At 40.9% G+C, this 15,692-nt stretch overlaps 8 protein-coding genes across 8 annotated transcripts; 4 read left to right on the top strand and 4 right to left on the bottom strand.

The window, feature by feature from the left end:
• Window positions 1-12: 12 nt before the first annotated feature.
• BATDEDRAFT_27870 (uncharacterized protein) lies at window positions 13-1,290 on the bottom strand (the record flags this gene model as incomplete). Its single annotated transcript, XM_006682118.1, has 7 exons — window positions 13-253; window positions 314-374; window positions 456-523; window positions 598-663; window positions 740-1,019; window positions 1,106-1,141; window positions 1,206-1,290. The coding sequence occupies 7 exons, from the start codon at window positions 1,288-1,290 to the stop codon at window positions 13-15; spliced, it is 837 nt and encodes a 278-aa protein (XP_006682181.1).
• Window positions 1,291-1,566: 276 nt separating this feature from the next.
• Window positions 1,567-4,180, top strand: BATDEDRAFT_91920 (uncharacterized protein). Its single transcript, XM_006682249.1, has 6 exons — window positions 1,567-1,598; window positions 1,742-2,394; window positions 2,481-3,280; window positions 3,348-3,624; window positions 3,741-3,887; window positions 3,968-4,180. Exons 1-6 carry the CDS (start codon window positions 1,592-1,594, stop codon window positions 4,052-4,054), a joined length of 1,971 nt encoding a protein of 656 aa, XP_006682312.1. The 5' UTR covers window positions 1,567-1,591; the 3' UTR covers window positions 4,055-4,180.
• Window positions 4,181-4,250: 70 nt separating this feature from the next.
• Window positions 4,251-5,990, bottom strand: BATDEDRAFT_36100 (uncharacterized protein; the record flags this gene model as incomplete). The annotated part of the gene is made up of 8 exons (XM_006682168.1): window positions 4,251-4,530; window positions 4,606-4,859; window positions 4,930-5,056; window positions 5,140-5,270; window positions 5,354-5,470; window positions 5,564-5,670; window positions 5,814-5,916; window positions 5,985-5,990. The coding sequence occupies 8 exons, from the start codon at window positions 5,988-5,990 to the stop codon at window positions 4,383-4,385; spliced, it is 993 nt and encodes a 330-aa protein (XP_006682231.1). The 3' UTR covers window positions 4,251-4,382.
• Window positions 5,991-6,815: 825 nt separating this feature from the next.
• BATDEDRAFT_92057 (uncharacterized protein) lies at window positions 6,816-8,526 on the bottom strand (the record flags this gene model as incomplete). Its single annotated transcript, XM_006682209.1, has 2 exons — window positions 6,816-8,307; window positions 8,432-8,526. The coding sequence occupies 2 exons, from the start codon at window positions 8,524-8,526 to the stop codon at window positions 6,816-6,818; spliced, it is 1,587 nt and encodes a 528-aa protein (XP_006682272.1).
• Window positions 8,527-8,563: 37 nt separating this feature from the next.
• On the bottom strand, window positions 8,564-9,112 carry BATDEDRAFT_92056 (uncharacterized protein; the record flags this gene model as incomplete). The annotated part of the gene is made up of 2 exons (XM_006682208.1): window positions 8,564-8,833; window positions 9,101-9,112. 2 exons carry the CDS (start codon window positions 9,110-9,112, stop codon window positions 8,564-8,566), a joined length of 282 nt encoding a protein of 93 aa, XP_006682271.1.
• A 1,101-nt stretch (window positions 9,113-10,213) lies between these two features.
• Window positions 10,214-11,677, top strand: BATDEDRAFT_14315 (uncharacterized protein; the record flags this gene model as incomplete). Its single annotated transcript, XM_006682071.1, has 7 exons — window positions 10,214-10,433; window positions 10,505-10,618; window positions 10,716-10,846; window positions 10,909-11,092; window positions 11,187-11,393; window positions 11,471-11,508; window positions 11,573-11,677. The coding sequence occupies 7 exons, from the start codon at window positions 10,214-10,216 to the stop codon at window positions 11,675-11,677; spliced, it is 999 nt and encodes a 332-aa protein (XP_006682134.1).
• A 230-nt stretch (window positions 11,678-11,907) lies between these two features.
• BATDEDRAFT_37471 (uncharacterized protein) lies at window positions 11,908-13,536 on the top strand. The gene is made up of 4 exons (XM_006682182.1): window positions 11,908-12,156; window positions 12,334-12,879; window positions 12,972-13,130; window positions 13,220-13,536. Exons 2-4 carry the CDS (start codon window positions 12,369-12,371, stop codon window positions 13,420-13,422), a joined length of 873 nt encoding a protein of 290 aa, XP_006682245.1. The 5' UTR covers window positions 11,908-12,156; window positions 12,334-12,368; the 3' UTR covers window positions 13,423-13,536.
• A 194-nt stretch (window positions 13,537-13,730) lies between these two features.
• On the top strand, window positions 13,731-15,293 carry BATDEDRAFT_92000 (uncharacterized protein; the record flags this gene model as incomplete). The annotated part of the gene is made up of 6 exons (XM_006682248.1): window positions 13,731-13,889; window positions 14,005-14,103; window positions 14,214-14,570; window positions 14,672-14,744; window positions 14,817-15,127; window positions 15,195-15,293. The coding sequence occupies 6 exons, from the start codon at window positions 13,731-13,733 to the stop codon at window positions 15,291-15,293; spliced, it is 1,098 nt and encodes a 365-aa protein (XP_006682311.1).
• Between the last annotated feature and the right edge of the window lie 399 nt (window positions 15,294-15,692).

Below are 15,692 nucleotides of genomic sequence, written 5' to 3'. Positions count from 1 at the left end.
GATTGAGTTGATTCATAGACGGGTTGGGGGTATACCAAGAATAGCACCACCATCCATAGTAAAGATAACACCAGTCATATGAGATGAAGCTCTGCTAGACAAAAACAAAGCTAAACCAGCCAGATCGTCAGGAATGCCAATCCTTCCCATAGGTTGCAACTTGACCAAGTGGTTTTCAGCCTGAGATAAACTGTATTGGGTCATTCCAGAGGGAAACACTCCTGGAGCAATTGCATTGACAGTAATCATTTCCCTAAACCAAAATACACTGTTAATTTCAAAGATCAACTCAGAGATGATTGTAGATATTTACTTTGCAAGTGACGCAGCAAGTGTTTTTGTTAAATGATTGACTGCAGCTTTAGAAACAGAATCTAATGACAATTGAATACACTCATTCATGAAGGGTTAAAACTAAATCAATCATGTTTTAAACATGCCCATATTCAACTTACATGACCATGTACCATAACCGTTAGGTGTAAGCACTCCTTCAGCCAAGGGTGATACGGCCGAGATTGAACTGAATATACATGTAGAAATCAAACTTAAAATGACTTGAGCATACAGTGAATATGAAACTTGAACAAGATCTACCTGATATTGATGACACGAGCTGGATCAACATTTCCATTTGAAGCTGCTTTAAGCAACGGCACAAGTCTAATTTCATCAACATATTAACGATACAAATCAGTACATTCACGAGTCGATTCAATCTACAATAGCTTTGACTTACGCTGCGGTGAGGTAAAACATTCCCTTGACATTTAAAGCCATCAGATTATCCCATCCCAGTTTTTCGTCATAATCCAGCAAGGGACTAGCCCAAGCTACACCAGAGTTGTTGATTAAAACATGCAGTTTTGATTCCTTGGAAGCAATGGTAGCAGCAAGAGATTCAGCTTGAGCACGAGTCGTCAGATTGGATTGAATTGCAATGCATGTGCCTGGTCCCTTTAAAGTCAATTCAGATGCGGTGTCTTGAACTACTTTAAGCTTACGAGATGCAATATAAACTATAATATAAAACAAGAGAGATTCAAACACATTGGGATTGATTTTCTATACAATTCAAACCATAATTCACGTCAAATCTTCGTACCCTTGCATCCGTTTTGAACCAGTGCAGCAGCCATCACTACAGAAACAGCATGAATTCAGCATGATGGATTAAAGTACAAATAACCAGTTTAAGATCATACTTTTTCCAATGCCAGAACCACCACCCGTCACCAAAGCAACCTTTCCCTTGACATTGAACAATGACTGGATTGAGAAATCTGCCATAACTCTTGAAATGTATTGGGTTGGAAATGCAAGATTGGATCTGACTGATGATTGATTCATCACATGACATCACGTGAAATAAAGTTGATTTTGAGATGAAGAATAAACTATTGAATCTTGACATTAAACAGTTGAATCTTGACATTGAACAATTGAATCTGTGTTTTTAAAGAATAATAAATGAGATTATCGAGTGTATTTGTTGAATTTGATGGTCAAAATTCAATGCAAAATTGATAAAATTCTTGCTCGTGTTTTAAACAAATTCGCTTTTTTATTTCTTTAAATTCAATTCTTCATAATGGACAGTAAGTAATAATGACAGTAAGCCTGCTGCAATTCAAGCACATTTATTACTGGAAACACAATCTATTGATTGTGTCAGTAGATTGTGTCAGCAATAGTTTGTTGTAACAATTTGTATAGACAGATTCTAACAATCATTTGATAGAGTTCCAGCAAGCTTCTGGTTCTTATCCAACTAATGGGTTTGTACCCACTAATCCCAACCAAGGTGGTCCTATTCCACCACCACAGTTTCCTTATATGTTTTATGGTCAACAACAACCGCAGATGGGAACCGTCCTTCCGTCTCAGCCACTACATCCAATGATGCCAAGATCCAATATGATGATGATGGGCGGACCCATGCCTCCATATGGTATGCCTCCACTACAGTCCATTCCTGGATTCCCAATGACTCATCCTCAGTCTTCTCCGGACATGATACGTCCTCCTATATCCATGATGCCTCAGATGATGCGTCCGCCCATGATCCCCGGTGGCCCAATTCCTCCTCTGCAACACTTGCCTGTCATGCCTGCCATGCCTGCTATGCTATCGCATCCATCCTTGGAGTTTCGTCCAAAACAACTACCTCCAAAACCACTTCCAATGCCTTCGTCTAATCTAGTCCCAAAACTACCCGGATCGGTAGTATCTGCAACAAATGGTTCAGTCACTGTTATGGGTGGTCCTACTGGTGCTCTGGCTCATCTGAGTGCTAGTGTCACTTCATCTGCTTTTCAAGATTTGCTTACTACCGTTTATGTCGGTCATATCGGTCCTTCAATCTCGGATGAAAAAATTCAAAAACTACTCCAGGTTTGTCTTGACATCTTGTTACTTTCATCATCTAAACACTGTCTAGCATATGATCTCTACTCACTCTCTTATACTTTTTAAACTAGACATGCGGCGAAATTCGATCGTGGAAACAAGGTGTATCTGAAACAGGAAAAAAACTCGACTTTGGTTTCTGTGTTTATGAATCTGCACTTAGCACCATCAAGGCTATTCTTTATTTAGGTGGTGGAAACATTAAAAGCATCACTGAACTTCACGATAAACCAGTTCATCCCATCCAGGCTGATCTTGACACTGAAATCTCCAATGTGACTGCTGAAACCACTACCCCCTTTGTGGTGCGGTTTGGAATGGATACTCCTCTCATTGTTACAGCTGATGAAATCACAAAGGCCCATTTGCGAACAATCAAAACGGGTGAACAAGACATTGAGGATGATCCTTCTCACGCAGAACAGATGCGCAAAACTATTCAGGATTGTTTACAAGATATTTTCATGTCAGAAACACACGATTTTCTTGATCGTTTAGATGAAGATGTTCAAACATCTCACGCCTCAAAACGGTCTCGTGTCTCGAGTCAACCTAAACAAGATCCATCTGAATCCAATCTAGACGAAATTGATATGGAAGCACTTGAAAAAGCATCTATTGAGGCTGATCAAATTGAACAGCGACGTGCTGAACGGAGAGAGCAGGATCGAATGGCTACCCTTCAAGAACGACAACGGCGCTGGGAAAATAGCGAGGCTGGACGTTTGCGTCGAATCGAAGCAGATGAAAGTACAGATGCTGCAAATGAAACTCGGCGGATTCATGCTCGAGAATTCATTTCTAAACGACTCGCCGAATACGATGATGATATAGAGCGTGAAAAAGGAAGTGACGAGTTCTATCGCGATCGGTATGTAGTTTTTTTCAAAATGGTTGTGGTTTGTATTCTGGCATTTCTTTTAAATTGTTTTGAACAGATCGAGATGGATTGATCGCAGAAGTCGAGATCGTCAACGTGAAGCCGAATTAGATGACCGTGATCGAGCAATGGAGGAGTCGGAGAGAGCCTTTGCCAACGAACACGAGCGCGAATCTGCTGCTCGTGTCGAAGCAAATACAGCGTCGGGTGTCATTGTCAGTCGCATCATGACCAAAGATGAACGAATCGAAGCCATTCAAGCACTTGTTGCAAATATTCCTGCTGAGCGTGATGGGTTGTGGGCATGGCCCATCAAGTGGAAGTTCTTGGACGAGGTAAGTGGCAATGCTTTTGAAACATGATGGAATGCATGCTGCAATGCTCTTGAAAACCTTGAATCTCAACCAGTGTTTGAAACTTGCCTGGTAATTAAATATTTTTTGAATAACAGACAATTGTAGATGTCAAACTACGACCATTTCTCAAACGCAAGATTGTCGAGTATGTGGGTGATGAAGAAACCGATCTGACTGAATTTATTCTTGAAAAAATCAAAAAACAAGACAGTGCACAATCAGTTTTGGAAGAGCTCGAAGCTGTAAGTTCAACGAAACCATGTATTGCCTTTTATTTCTGTCACTGACTCAACTTGTGACTGCGTTGGCTCAACACGATTAGGTTCTGGATGATGAGACTGAAGTATTTGTAATGAAGTTGTGGCGGATGGTGATTTACGAAACTGAAGCGCGTGCACAAGGTCTGTAACCTTCATATATCCCTTGTATACATCCCAAGGCGCATGGATTCAATTCGGAAACCTCTTGGTAAGATTGGGTTCATGCAGTGCATCAAATATTGCTACGCAACAAGAATAAAGACTATATATAACATACTCGATTGACTTGTTTTGATTGGAAAATGCAAATGGCTAGACTATCGCAAAGACATGGGCAAGAATTGTATGAATAAACACATTTGGACACTTCAAATTTATTTACGAGTTGCACAAGCAAACAAACTGATATGTTCACGTTTTCATTGAAAAAGGTGCATAGCAACAACAATCCTCCAGTCAAATGAATCAAAGAATATACTAATGTTCTAATCCATTAGGGTGTTTCTGGTGGAAATTCCATGCAGAGGCAACAATCTCCTCAATGGAGGTATACTGGCGTTTCCAGCCAAGAATCTGTTCGGCACGTTCTGAAGCAGCAATCAGTGTATCTGGATCACCAGGTCGTCTAAATATTGTAAATACCAACAAGGTTATCAGCATGTGTTTTGTAAATCATAGCACTCGAACGAGTCCATCTAACCTTTCGGCAAAATCAGCAGGAATAGGATGTCCCGTAACCTTGCGAGCTGCTTCGATAATCTCCTTGACAGAGTATCCTTTGCCACTTCCCAAGTTAAACTTGTCAGATGTGTTTGTCTTTAGCATATGCTCAAGAGCCTTGATGTGCGCAGTGGCCAGATCTGTAACATGGACGTAGTCCCGCACACAAGTACCATCGTGTGTGTTGTAGTCATTACCATTGATAAAGACCTTTTCACGCTTTCCACGTGGAACCTATTCAAGTAAAGATTGAGTGTTTGCCAATGAACACAAGCCATCTGATTCATCTGAATAGACTACACACCTGAAGCACAATAGGAATCAAATGAGACTCGGGCTGATGGTCTTCACCAATATCACCAGATGCATCGGCCCCACATGCGTTAAAGTAGCGTAGGCACACGTTTTTGAGACCCCAAGCCTCGTCGCACCTAGAATGTCCAATAAACAACTCGAGTCAAATCAAAGCATGATGACTACTGCAGTGCACTCAAGCTTCACAGAAACTGCCTACCATTTGAGTATGGTTTCCACAGCAAGCTTGGTATCACCATATGGATTTTTTGGCACAGTTGCATCAAACTCGTGAATTGGAACACGATCTGGCATACCAAACAGCGCAGCAGTAGATGAAAACACAAAATACTAGAGAATAATACCCCAGTCACCAACGCAATGTATCATTTAAATCTCATCTAGTCTTGACAACAAACTATTCAAATACTTACCTTTGTTCCATGCTTTTGCATGGCTTGGAGGAGAGTGATTGTGCCCGATACATTGTTTTCGTAGTATTTTAAAGGATCAATGCAACTTTCTCCCACTTCAATACTAGCACAAAAATGCTATACGGAAATCAAATCAACATCTCAAATTCAGTAGATAGCCTTGCGCCAAACAAGGCATGCAGCAATCTACCCTCAAACCGTGATACTTACAAAAACAGCATCTGGTTTAAAACTAGTGAATGCTTTTTCAAGATCCTCTTTGTTGCGAATATCGCCTTGAATGAGTAGTGTGGTGGCAGGTACAGCAGCAGCATGACCTACATGATGCAATGAGATGAACACCACATCCAATCGAGTAGACTGAGTTTAGAAGAATGGATATAAAATATGACGCAGAAATGATGGCAGTTTGTGGAGATACAAGACAGATTGTGTAAACAGTCAGATGCATGTCAATCACCCTTGGACAGATTGTCAAAAACAGCAACTTGATATTTGGGCAACTTGGTGATTTCCCGTACAAGATGGGAACCAATGTAACCGGCACCTCCGCATACAAGAACCTATATTATAAATTTATTAGTATTTCTTGAAACATGAATAGAACAATCCATTTGGACTTGCAACCAACCTTCATATTGTCAAGATAGTTTACAATAGAAACTGTCCGCTTTGTGCAATTCGATTGCTATTTATACACGTGATGTTCAACTCACATTTCGGCCGTATCCACGTAGAACAAAGCACTGACTAAACAAATGCTCACATTACAATCCAGTCCATCTCCGACTTTTTTGATACAAACCAAACATTGCAATATCAACTGAATGCATAGATACAACTGTTGCGTTTTTAAACCGTGGGATCGCTGTTCAACTGGATCGCGAATGTATCTGCAATGTTTAGATACAGGATTGTGGATGCTGAATATCGATAGTGTATGCCCTTGTAATGTGAGAGTATTGGGATGTGCAGTCTGTTGACTTGCACTATGTGAATCCTTTGTATGTGTTTGGGCTGTGATTACCAATTGTGATATCACAGCCATTTCTAATGTAAGATATACGGAAATCGAGGATCGGGGATCTTCTCAATAATAATAATTGAGTGAGAACCCTTTGCATGTGTTTGGGCTGTGATTACCAATTGTGATATCACAGCCATCTCTAATGGAAGATCTATAATAATCAAAGACTCGACAACGATGCTCGAGTGAGAATCCACATACATTCCTTTCTCTGCTCACCCGCCATATAAATACACACTTTTCCCATTCTGTAATAAACAATGCAACATTGGTTCATCCCTTCACATCTTTGATCAACTGTAACACGCTTCCCGACTATACTGAACATTGATATGCCACCATACATCTACAGTCTTTAAACTTCATTGCTCAAAGTTAATAAAGGTAATTTATTTTAAAAAAACAAAAATCATAAAACATCACAAAATTGAAGAATCACAAAGCCAAAGCCTCGCCAAAATCATACGCAAGGGGTTTCATTGATTCATCGTATCCAAACGCATCTATAGAAGGTGTTGATATGGATTGAAGTTTGTTGCTTAAATCATTACCAATGTCCATTTGAAGATTACCCATGCCCAACAGATCAAAACTGGGCATGGAAAGCGATTGGGTTGAATTGAGCTGGGCCGAGTTGAGCTGAGCTGAATTGAGCTGAGTCGAATTGAGCTGCGTCGATTGAAGTCGTTGTGTGGGTAAAAGCGAATTGGAAAAGAGTTCGTTGGGCTGAATAGATTGAGAGAGCAAAAACATGGCATATGGGTTGGGTGAGGGTGATCGACCATTCATACTAGGACTTGGACTAGCTACACGGTTCAAGGCTTGATGTAAAAGTGGACTAGGCGACGGAGAATCGTATTGAGACATACTTCCAGAAGATTGGGATGGCGAACTATACCCCTCACTAAAGCCATTGGCTGACATGTTGTTGAGTGGAAAGTTTAAAAACGACAACTGAGGATGACTCTCAGACATGGCAGGCGAAATCATACCCAAAGTCGACTCATCGCCATACTGCAAAAGATTCAACTGGCGCGACGGGGGTTGCTGGTGAGGTTGATACTGCAGATGCTGTTTGATTTGCTGCTGCATCTGTTGCATTGGCAATGTTTTGGCCATCAACGATCCCCGCCAGCCACCATCACCCACCTTGCGGAGTCGTGGTGTGGGAGAGTGTATGCTTGGCGAGTTGCTTTCAAATCCACTAGACATACCACTATCGTCCATCAAAGACATGTCGAGTTTTTCGGCATAGTGGCGAGGAGACTTGCTACGAACAACAAGTGGTGCAGTTTCGATACTGGCAACAAGAATCTCTGACCCATCAAAAAGTGTAGCCCACAGCTGCACAGAAATTGTATGATACTGCTTTCCGATACGGCGCCTGTTTGCAAAAGTCGTGGTGCTACGGAACTGAAGGCGTTCATAGACCACCACGGTACCAGAGGGAGCATCCTGTGGTGCAGTCTGCAGATCAGGTAGAGGTGCACAAGGAATGTGGGTAGGGATAATCTTTGGGCCGCGTTCTCGCTTGGCAGTACGCTGGATCAGATCCACCGGTACATTGTCAGTTTCATCCATGCAACGAGCAGCAATGCCAATAGAAAAATGCTGGATGGGTACAAGCCCATGGTCAGTCAAGGCAACAAGACCAACAGTGTTGGAGATAGCTTCTCCATCGCAGCTATCAACATCAAGACCACCAAAACTAGCCTGTGCATTTATTATGGCATAGGTAGCACTGATTTGGAAGTAATTGCGACGGTAGCTGGTCCAATGGTTATCGGAAAAAGTGAATCCACGGCCAACCATTGGCTTAAGCACAACCTGGACGCTCTGCAGTCCAGTGGCAGTTTGCTGGGCAATAGCATTAACCTGGCAAGTCGATGTAAACAGGGGTATGTCAGGGGTAACATCGGTGCTTGAACTATTGTTGAAAGTTTAAATTTCAAGAGTCAATAAATAAGCACCAATATCACAGGCTTTTGAAAGCCGCGCCATCTAAAATCTGGCATGATTGCTAGATACAATATCTAAAAATCGCAACTTACTCTATAGGGGAAGCAACAGAAGAGTCGACATCACCACCAAGTGAAGCTAAAGTAATATTTCCTGGGTGGCCGAGCAGTGAGGGTGAGAATGACATTTCTATAGCAGATCAATTGACAATATGCAACTAAATTCTAGGTAATAAGAGGCAGACACAGTTTGGTGGATAACAAAAATGGGGAAATAACGCTCCATCTTATTGACGAGCAACTAGGCGAGATGCGAGCAGTGGTGGCAACGGTGGCAATCCAAAAGCTGATAAAATTGGGAAATATTTGCTCAAGTTTGGGTGGCTTGAGAGTTATTTTCGACTGTCCTGCTTGAAAGTATTCTTGTGTTTGATGGAATTGAGAATGCGAAGGTGGGGTTAGTCGAGCTTCTTCCAGTTGCCGTGACGATGGCACCTAATAGATAAGATTGGCACACTAAACAAGTGGCATAGAAGCGATCTCATCTGACTATGTTTGGCGTATTAGCGGGATACTTTTAGATGATACTATTTGCAAAAGCCACAGAGGCTGTTATGGTGCTGTATTCAAAAATATATACCTGAATCCGATGCTATTTGAAATCCAAAGTATTGCAAGCAATGACATGACTAAGAGTAACTAATAAAAAGTATATGCTATATCATATGGTCAATGGAAAAATAGATTAAGCATTCCACTTACAACCACATTCATGTAAAATGGAGTATCTTTGTATCTATCTTGCATTGACCGCACCGCTTCTCATACAATATCCATTATGGTTTTAGTCAAAACTACAATTTTAAATTCATTATCCCCTTTTTTGGTACAGTCATACATTGTACGATCATCAAGTGTAAGCCAGATACTGTGCTCAGCTGTTTCAATTTTGCCAACATCCACAATCCCTGTATCTAAACATTGCAGATACGTTCGCGATCCAGTTGAACAACGATTTCACGGTTTAAAAACGCAACAGTTGTATCTATGCATTCAGTTGATATTGCAATGTTTGGTTTGTATCAAAAAAGTCGAAGATGGACTGGATTGTAATGTGAGCATTTGTCTAACCAGTGCTTTGTTCTACATGAATACGACTTAATTCAACCAACCGAATAGCTGTTTTCAAAGGATTGCTGCAATCCTGTGTACTATTGTTTCATCACATAATTAGGATGCCAGAATTGCTTTGAATCTGTCGAAGCAATTGTGGCATTCCCTATGGCTCTCTCTAGTGAACAGTTGCTGGTTTCCAAATGACTAATTTTGATGATTCTATATATTTTATTAAAGGAATCATGTTTAGTAGATGGTCGAGAATAAGCTTTTTTACACTTGTGCAAATCATCCATTTGTAATACTGATGCATGATTTATTCTGCAGTAGAATGCGGTGTATGCTTTGTAATAAGATGAGTGGTACCGATCCATTGGATACATGGTTTGATGGATGAAATCTATTTTTGTAATTAGCGTCTATAAGCTAAAAGGCAGCCACAGAGATGTGCATGCAGAACCGTGTCTAAGCTTTACTTTTTTGTGACCGACCACGAGGAGGCTGATTAAAACTCAATATGTTTACAGTGCAATAAGACTTGAATTGCTTCGATAGCTTATTCACTGAATATATCCGAGACCTCAATTAGGCAATAACTGCGAGTTTACAGTCGACCAAGTATCAAAAATAACTATTTTTGTATACTTGAATGTAGTTTTGGATCGATTCAAGATAATCCCAAGCAATTATGAATTTCAAGATATTACAAGAGTTGAGTAGCTTTTCCTCGATTGCATACAAATCAACTTGATCAAGACAATGGCTACTATGAAAGCAATCCAGATTAGTCAGATAGGTGCTCCCAGCATGCTGGTTCTCTCCAAACATATTCCAAAACCCACTCTTCCTTTGGCTGCTGGTCATATCCTTGTCAAGAACTCTTTTGCTGGTGTCAACTTTATTGATACTTATCATCGTTCTGGACTTTACAAAGTTCCTTTGCCATACACTCCTGGCAGGCAAGTGATTGCTTCTATTGGTGCTGATTCAAGCATTTAGACTATTGTCGATCCAAGTGTATTGATGTGCGTATACCACTTTTAATTAGAGAAGCAACTGGACTTGTCGAGGCTGTTGGAGAAAACGTCACTACTTTTAAAGTAGGCGATTCAGTTGCTCATCTTTCTCCATCTTGTTATGCAGAATATAGCACTGTTTCGGCAGGTAATGCTCGTGGTCATCTTATGCATAGTGTTATGTAGTTGCAACGATCATAGATTTAGTCGCTGGTTCACGTCATATTCACTACCATGTAAACTAGGTTATGCTGTTCATCTTCCCAGTGAAATCTCGCTGGAAGCTGGTGCATCGTTGCTGTTGCAAGGACTTACTGCCATGGCATTATCTCGCATCGCTCACAAAGTTCAACCGGGAGAGTTTGCTCTTGTTTATGTGAGTACCCAGTCTTGGTCTGTCAATAGTCGAATTGTTTATTTACAGTCTTGATCCTTTAGGCTGCCGCTGGTGGTACTGGTCAGATGTTGGTTCAGATTTGTAAAAATATTGGTGCAATCGTCATTGGTATTACTTCATCTGCTGAAAAAGCCCAGTTGGCCAAAACGGCTGGAGCGGATCATGTTATTACGTACTCGACCGAAGATATTCATGCTAGAGTAATGGAGATTACCAATGGCCAAGGTACTATTCATGTTGCTTGATTAAATCAATCCGTTTATTGCTGCATTTCCATTACTGCTCTATACTTACTGCATGCCATCACATCCAATTGCAGGTGTTCATGTTGTATTTGATGGTGTTGGAAAATCATCATTTGATACTTCGTTAGCGTGTGTGCGTAAACTCGGATCTATGCTTTCATTTGGAAACGCATCAGGAAAAGTGGATCCGATTGATATTATGAAGCTAGGTCCTAAACAAGTTCGTCTTATGCGACCTTCTCTTTTTCAGCTTGTTTCAACAGAGGAAGAATTCCAAAGCCGTAAGTAGCTTTTTGTAACCAATTGTTTGATGGCACGTTTATGAGTTGGAAACTCAATACTGCATTACATTATATAGTTGCAAAGGAGCTGATTGATCTTGTCAAGAACAAAAAAGTAAGTATCTTAAACCAAACACTATTTTGTTGCAGTTTGTCCATTTAACAGTTATTTTGATAAGGTGTCGACGCATATCCACAAGATATATGATCTTGTGGACTGTCCATTGGCTCATACGGATCTGGAAAGTGGGTCGACCACTGGAAAGCTTATTCTGCGTATCTGAACAAGCATTCGAGGTTAATACTTGTCAGTTGCAAGTATTTTGTATTCAGCAGAAACCTACGCTATGAACTATTGAATGAAGATCGTTTTGTGTTGATGGTTGTCTGTTTTGCGAATGGAATAGTTGTTTTGTAATAGATTTGCATGATAGCGAGTCTGAGTTGACACTTGGATTAATATAAAAACAGAAAGCTGGCTTGCAACCAGTTTATTATAATCCAAACATGATTTCAGATGTTGATACCAATGTGCTGGCTACAGAGCCTTTTAAAAAGGTAGACAGAAACAGCGGTACTCACAGCACCTGGGTTGCTGTATCAACTTGTATTAATCATACTGCTACCCCCTCGGTCCTGCCTGCTCCCCGTGCAGGCCATACAGTGACATTATGTACAGGCGATGGCAGTCCTTGTGCTCTGATTTTTGGCGGAGCCAGCACAGAGGACGGATATTACAACACTCTGTTTAGTCTGGATCTAAGTAAGCACTGTGACATCTACTTTCAAGCCATACTAATGCATTGATTTAACCCTGACTATACAAGCAATGTTCCATGTCTGGATTGGAATAAGACTGACAAACTATACACATCGTGAATACTCAAACTGAACAACTAATCCAACCTTGAATACTTTCAACTTGAACATGCATGTGTAGCAACGTATATATGGACAAACCTGTTAGAATCTACAATGTCAACGACACCTTTGCCAAGATATGAACATGCGGCATGTATGGCCAGATCTGAGAAATGGGGCAATTCTCAGGAACGTTTGGTGATTCTTTTTGGAGGAGCATCTGAAGGTCCAATGAATGATATTTGGAGTTTTGATCTTAAACAGCGCAGGTGGGAGCAGGTTCATGCTCAAAGTATCTCGCAACACCCACCCACTGCGCGTACACTTCATACAGTTGCACGTATACGCACGTCCAGTGCTGTAGATGACCATGTTCCTCATGACCGCATTTACATATTCGGTGGAGGTATGCATCAGGATGTTCCTGTTGAAGATGACTGCATGCACTGCTTGGATATGGATCATATGGTGTGGATTGTTGTGCATCCTGGTGCTGGTGGACACGACGAAATGGTTCCCGAATCTCGACTCGGACATACTCTGAGCGCTGTTGGAAAAAACGTAATCATGTTTGGTGGCATGTCTAAATGGAAACACTATGACGATCTATGGGTGTTTGACACAGGTATGCTGTATTTAGTGAATCACGTCTTTGTATTGTCAATGTTGGATTATTGGTTCTTTTATTGATGCATAGTTTTGGATCAAAATCTATAGAAAAGTATACTTGGTTTAAACCCAATGTATCTGGACAGCGACCTGATGGACGGAGTGCACATTCTGCAACTGTAATGGGTACCGATATTGTGATATTTGGAGGTTTGGTAAATCGCACACAGCTGACTGTCACAGACGAAGTATATATTCTTTCGACAGGTTGGTAAATCATGGTTTGGGTTTGAACATCCACATTGTTATTCTTGTCAATCGTGGTGCTTATGATGTTTTTAAAATCTACTGGATAGATACATGGACGTGGCGTAAAGAGTATCCAGCATTTCTACCACATGATACTCCAGGTTCTCGGATTGATCATGATGCATGTGCTATTCCAGTGCCTCTGCATACTAGCTGCGATCCTAGTACTTTTACGCGAAAGATGTGTCTTGTAGGCGGGATGAATCTTGATAGCGTATTTAATGATGTATTTGAGCTTTGTCTGGAATAAAGCCCAATACCATTGCAGGAAATTCAAGATCTATTTGTGCTCTGCTGATTATTACATTTCCAAGATGATCGACTACAAACGAGTCCCATCAACACAATAAAGAATAATCAAATTTCAATCTTCAACAATGCAATAATTGGGCATACTTTTGCTGCCAATGTCCGAATTTTTATGTTGTAAACTATCCAAAATTCGTACAATTCTTTCCACTGTTCTTAGCACCATTGAAGCTCAGTGTTTGGCTATTGTAACGGACCAACGCTTTTCAAGAAACCCACTCATCAGGTTATAGTTTAAAAAAAGTAGGCATGGCTACTAGCTATACTGTCCATGGTCGCCCGCCTGTCCAAGTACAGATAAAGTCACAGTCTTCTGTAAATACAAAACTTCAACAGCATCTAGCTGCGGTTGGGTCTTTAGAGCGCCAACTTAAAGCAATTGAAGTGACTGACAAAGAAAATACTATAGTAGGACATTACAGATTTCACCTGTTTGTACTTGTGAACGTGGCTGGATATGTTCCATTTACTGACCCATGCATTACAATCTGGTATCATGCATTGTCAATGGGATGATATCTAGCCTACTAGTGATAAGCACAAGTCAGAGTCTTCCAAGCCAGATACCCTCAAACTGCATCCTCAACTTGCTGCAACAGTTGATCAAGAGCGGACTCGACAGGTAATAGACTGTTGAGCATGATTTCCAACTTTTTCTTAAAACCACATCAACATACATATGAAACTTAACTACAGTTTAAATCGCATTGCTCTTGATTGACGAATGTATAGAAACCCGGTGTGCCAGACCCAGATCAGCGCAAATGGTCTTTATCCGATTTTGATGTAGGTCGTCCACTTGGTAAAGGGAAATTTGGTCGAGTTTATCTTGCTCGCGAGAAGCATTCCGGATATGTCGTTGCTCTCAAAATTCTCTTCAAATCTGAACTATCAGAAGCTAAAGTCGAAAAGCAACTACGGCGTGAGATTGAAATTCAAAGTCATCTCCGACATCCCAACATTCTTCGTTTATATGGGTATTTTTACGATAGCAAACGAGTCTATTTAATTTTGGAGTTTGCTGCCCAGGGCGAAATGTACAAGCAGTTGCGCAAGCTTACTCGTTTTCCTGAACCTCAGGCTGCCAAGGTAGGAAATCCAAACAGTTGATCCGATTCAATAACGATTTATATTTGGACAGAGTTGTTTATTTTAATATTTAATTTGCTGATTGCGATACTACTTGATAGTACATTTCACAAATGGCCAATGCACTTGCGTATTTACATCGCAAGCATGTTATTCATCGTGATATCAAACCTGGTAAGATATGTTATCCAAATTTCAGGCCAGACTTGTTCATACTCTGTCTTGACTCGTAATTGCTATATTTAGAAAACCTGTTGCTGGGACTCAAGGGTGAGCTTAAGATTGCCGATTTTGGATGGTCAGTGCATGCACCTAATGCAAGACGTCAAACACTCTGTGGTACATTGGACTATCTACCGCCAGAGATGGTTGAAGGCAAGGATCACAATGAAAAAGTAGATCTATGGTCGCTTGGAGTCCTCTGCTACGAATTTTTGGTTGGCGTACCTCCATTTGAAGATCAGAGGTCTTACAAGGAAACCTATCGGCGTATTGCCAAAGTTGATCTTCATGTGCCCGACTATATCAGTCCAGAAGCCAAGGATCTGATTGTCAAGGTAATTTTTATATGGTGACATTACAAAGCCATTTGAAGATGCTGATTTCTTTGTTTGGTTGAATTAGCTACTTCAAAGAGATCCCAACAATCGCATGCCGCTGGAATCTGTTATTCAACATCCGTGGATTGTGAAGCATATTACGACTGTTGTCGAATCTAAATAAAAAAAAGTCTCCTGCTTTAGTTTTTTGAAATAAAAATGATTGTCAAGTTGAGTTGGTTTTGGATTAAACAAAAAAAGGGATGGAAGTCTGATACTCGACGTGGCAAGCCAAGGCGAATCTCTCAAGCCAGCTATCCGCAACACCACTTCAAGCGGCTGCTTTTCGCTGCTCTATTTCTAGCCTCACGCTTTCCACAGCTCTTTAACAACCTCGACACCCTGCTTCCGCAAGAGTGCCAATGTTGAACTCAAAGTTCATCATGGACTGACTCTCTGCAAGACCAAACTGTTCCGAAGAACAACCAAGGCCCGAAATTCCACAGCGCGTACATTCATATCCCAGTCCCGGCTTCGGTTACAGGCACACGCGACTGTACCCAACGAGTAAATCTGTGATTTG

This window comes from Batrachochytrium dendrobatidis, assembly GCF_000203795.2.
Source record: "Batrachochytrium dendrobatidis JAM81 unplaced genomic scaffold BATDEscaffold_15, whole genome shotgun sequence".
Taxonomy (NCBI): domain Eukaryota; kingdom Fungi; phylum Chytridiomycota; class Chytridiomycetes; order Rhizophydiales; genus Batrachochytrium; species Batrachochytrium dendrobatidis.
The sequence above is the reverse complement of the archived record's forward strand: the minus strand, read 5'-3'. Positions and strand labels throughout refer to the sequence as shown.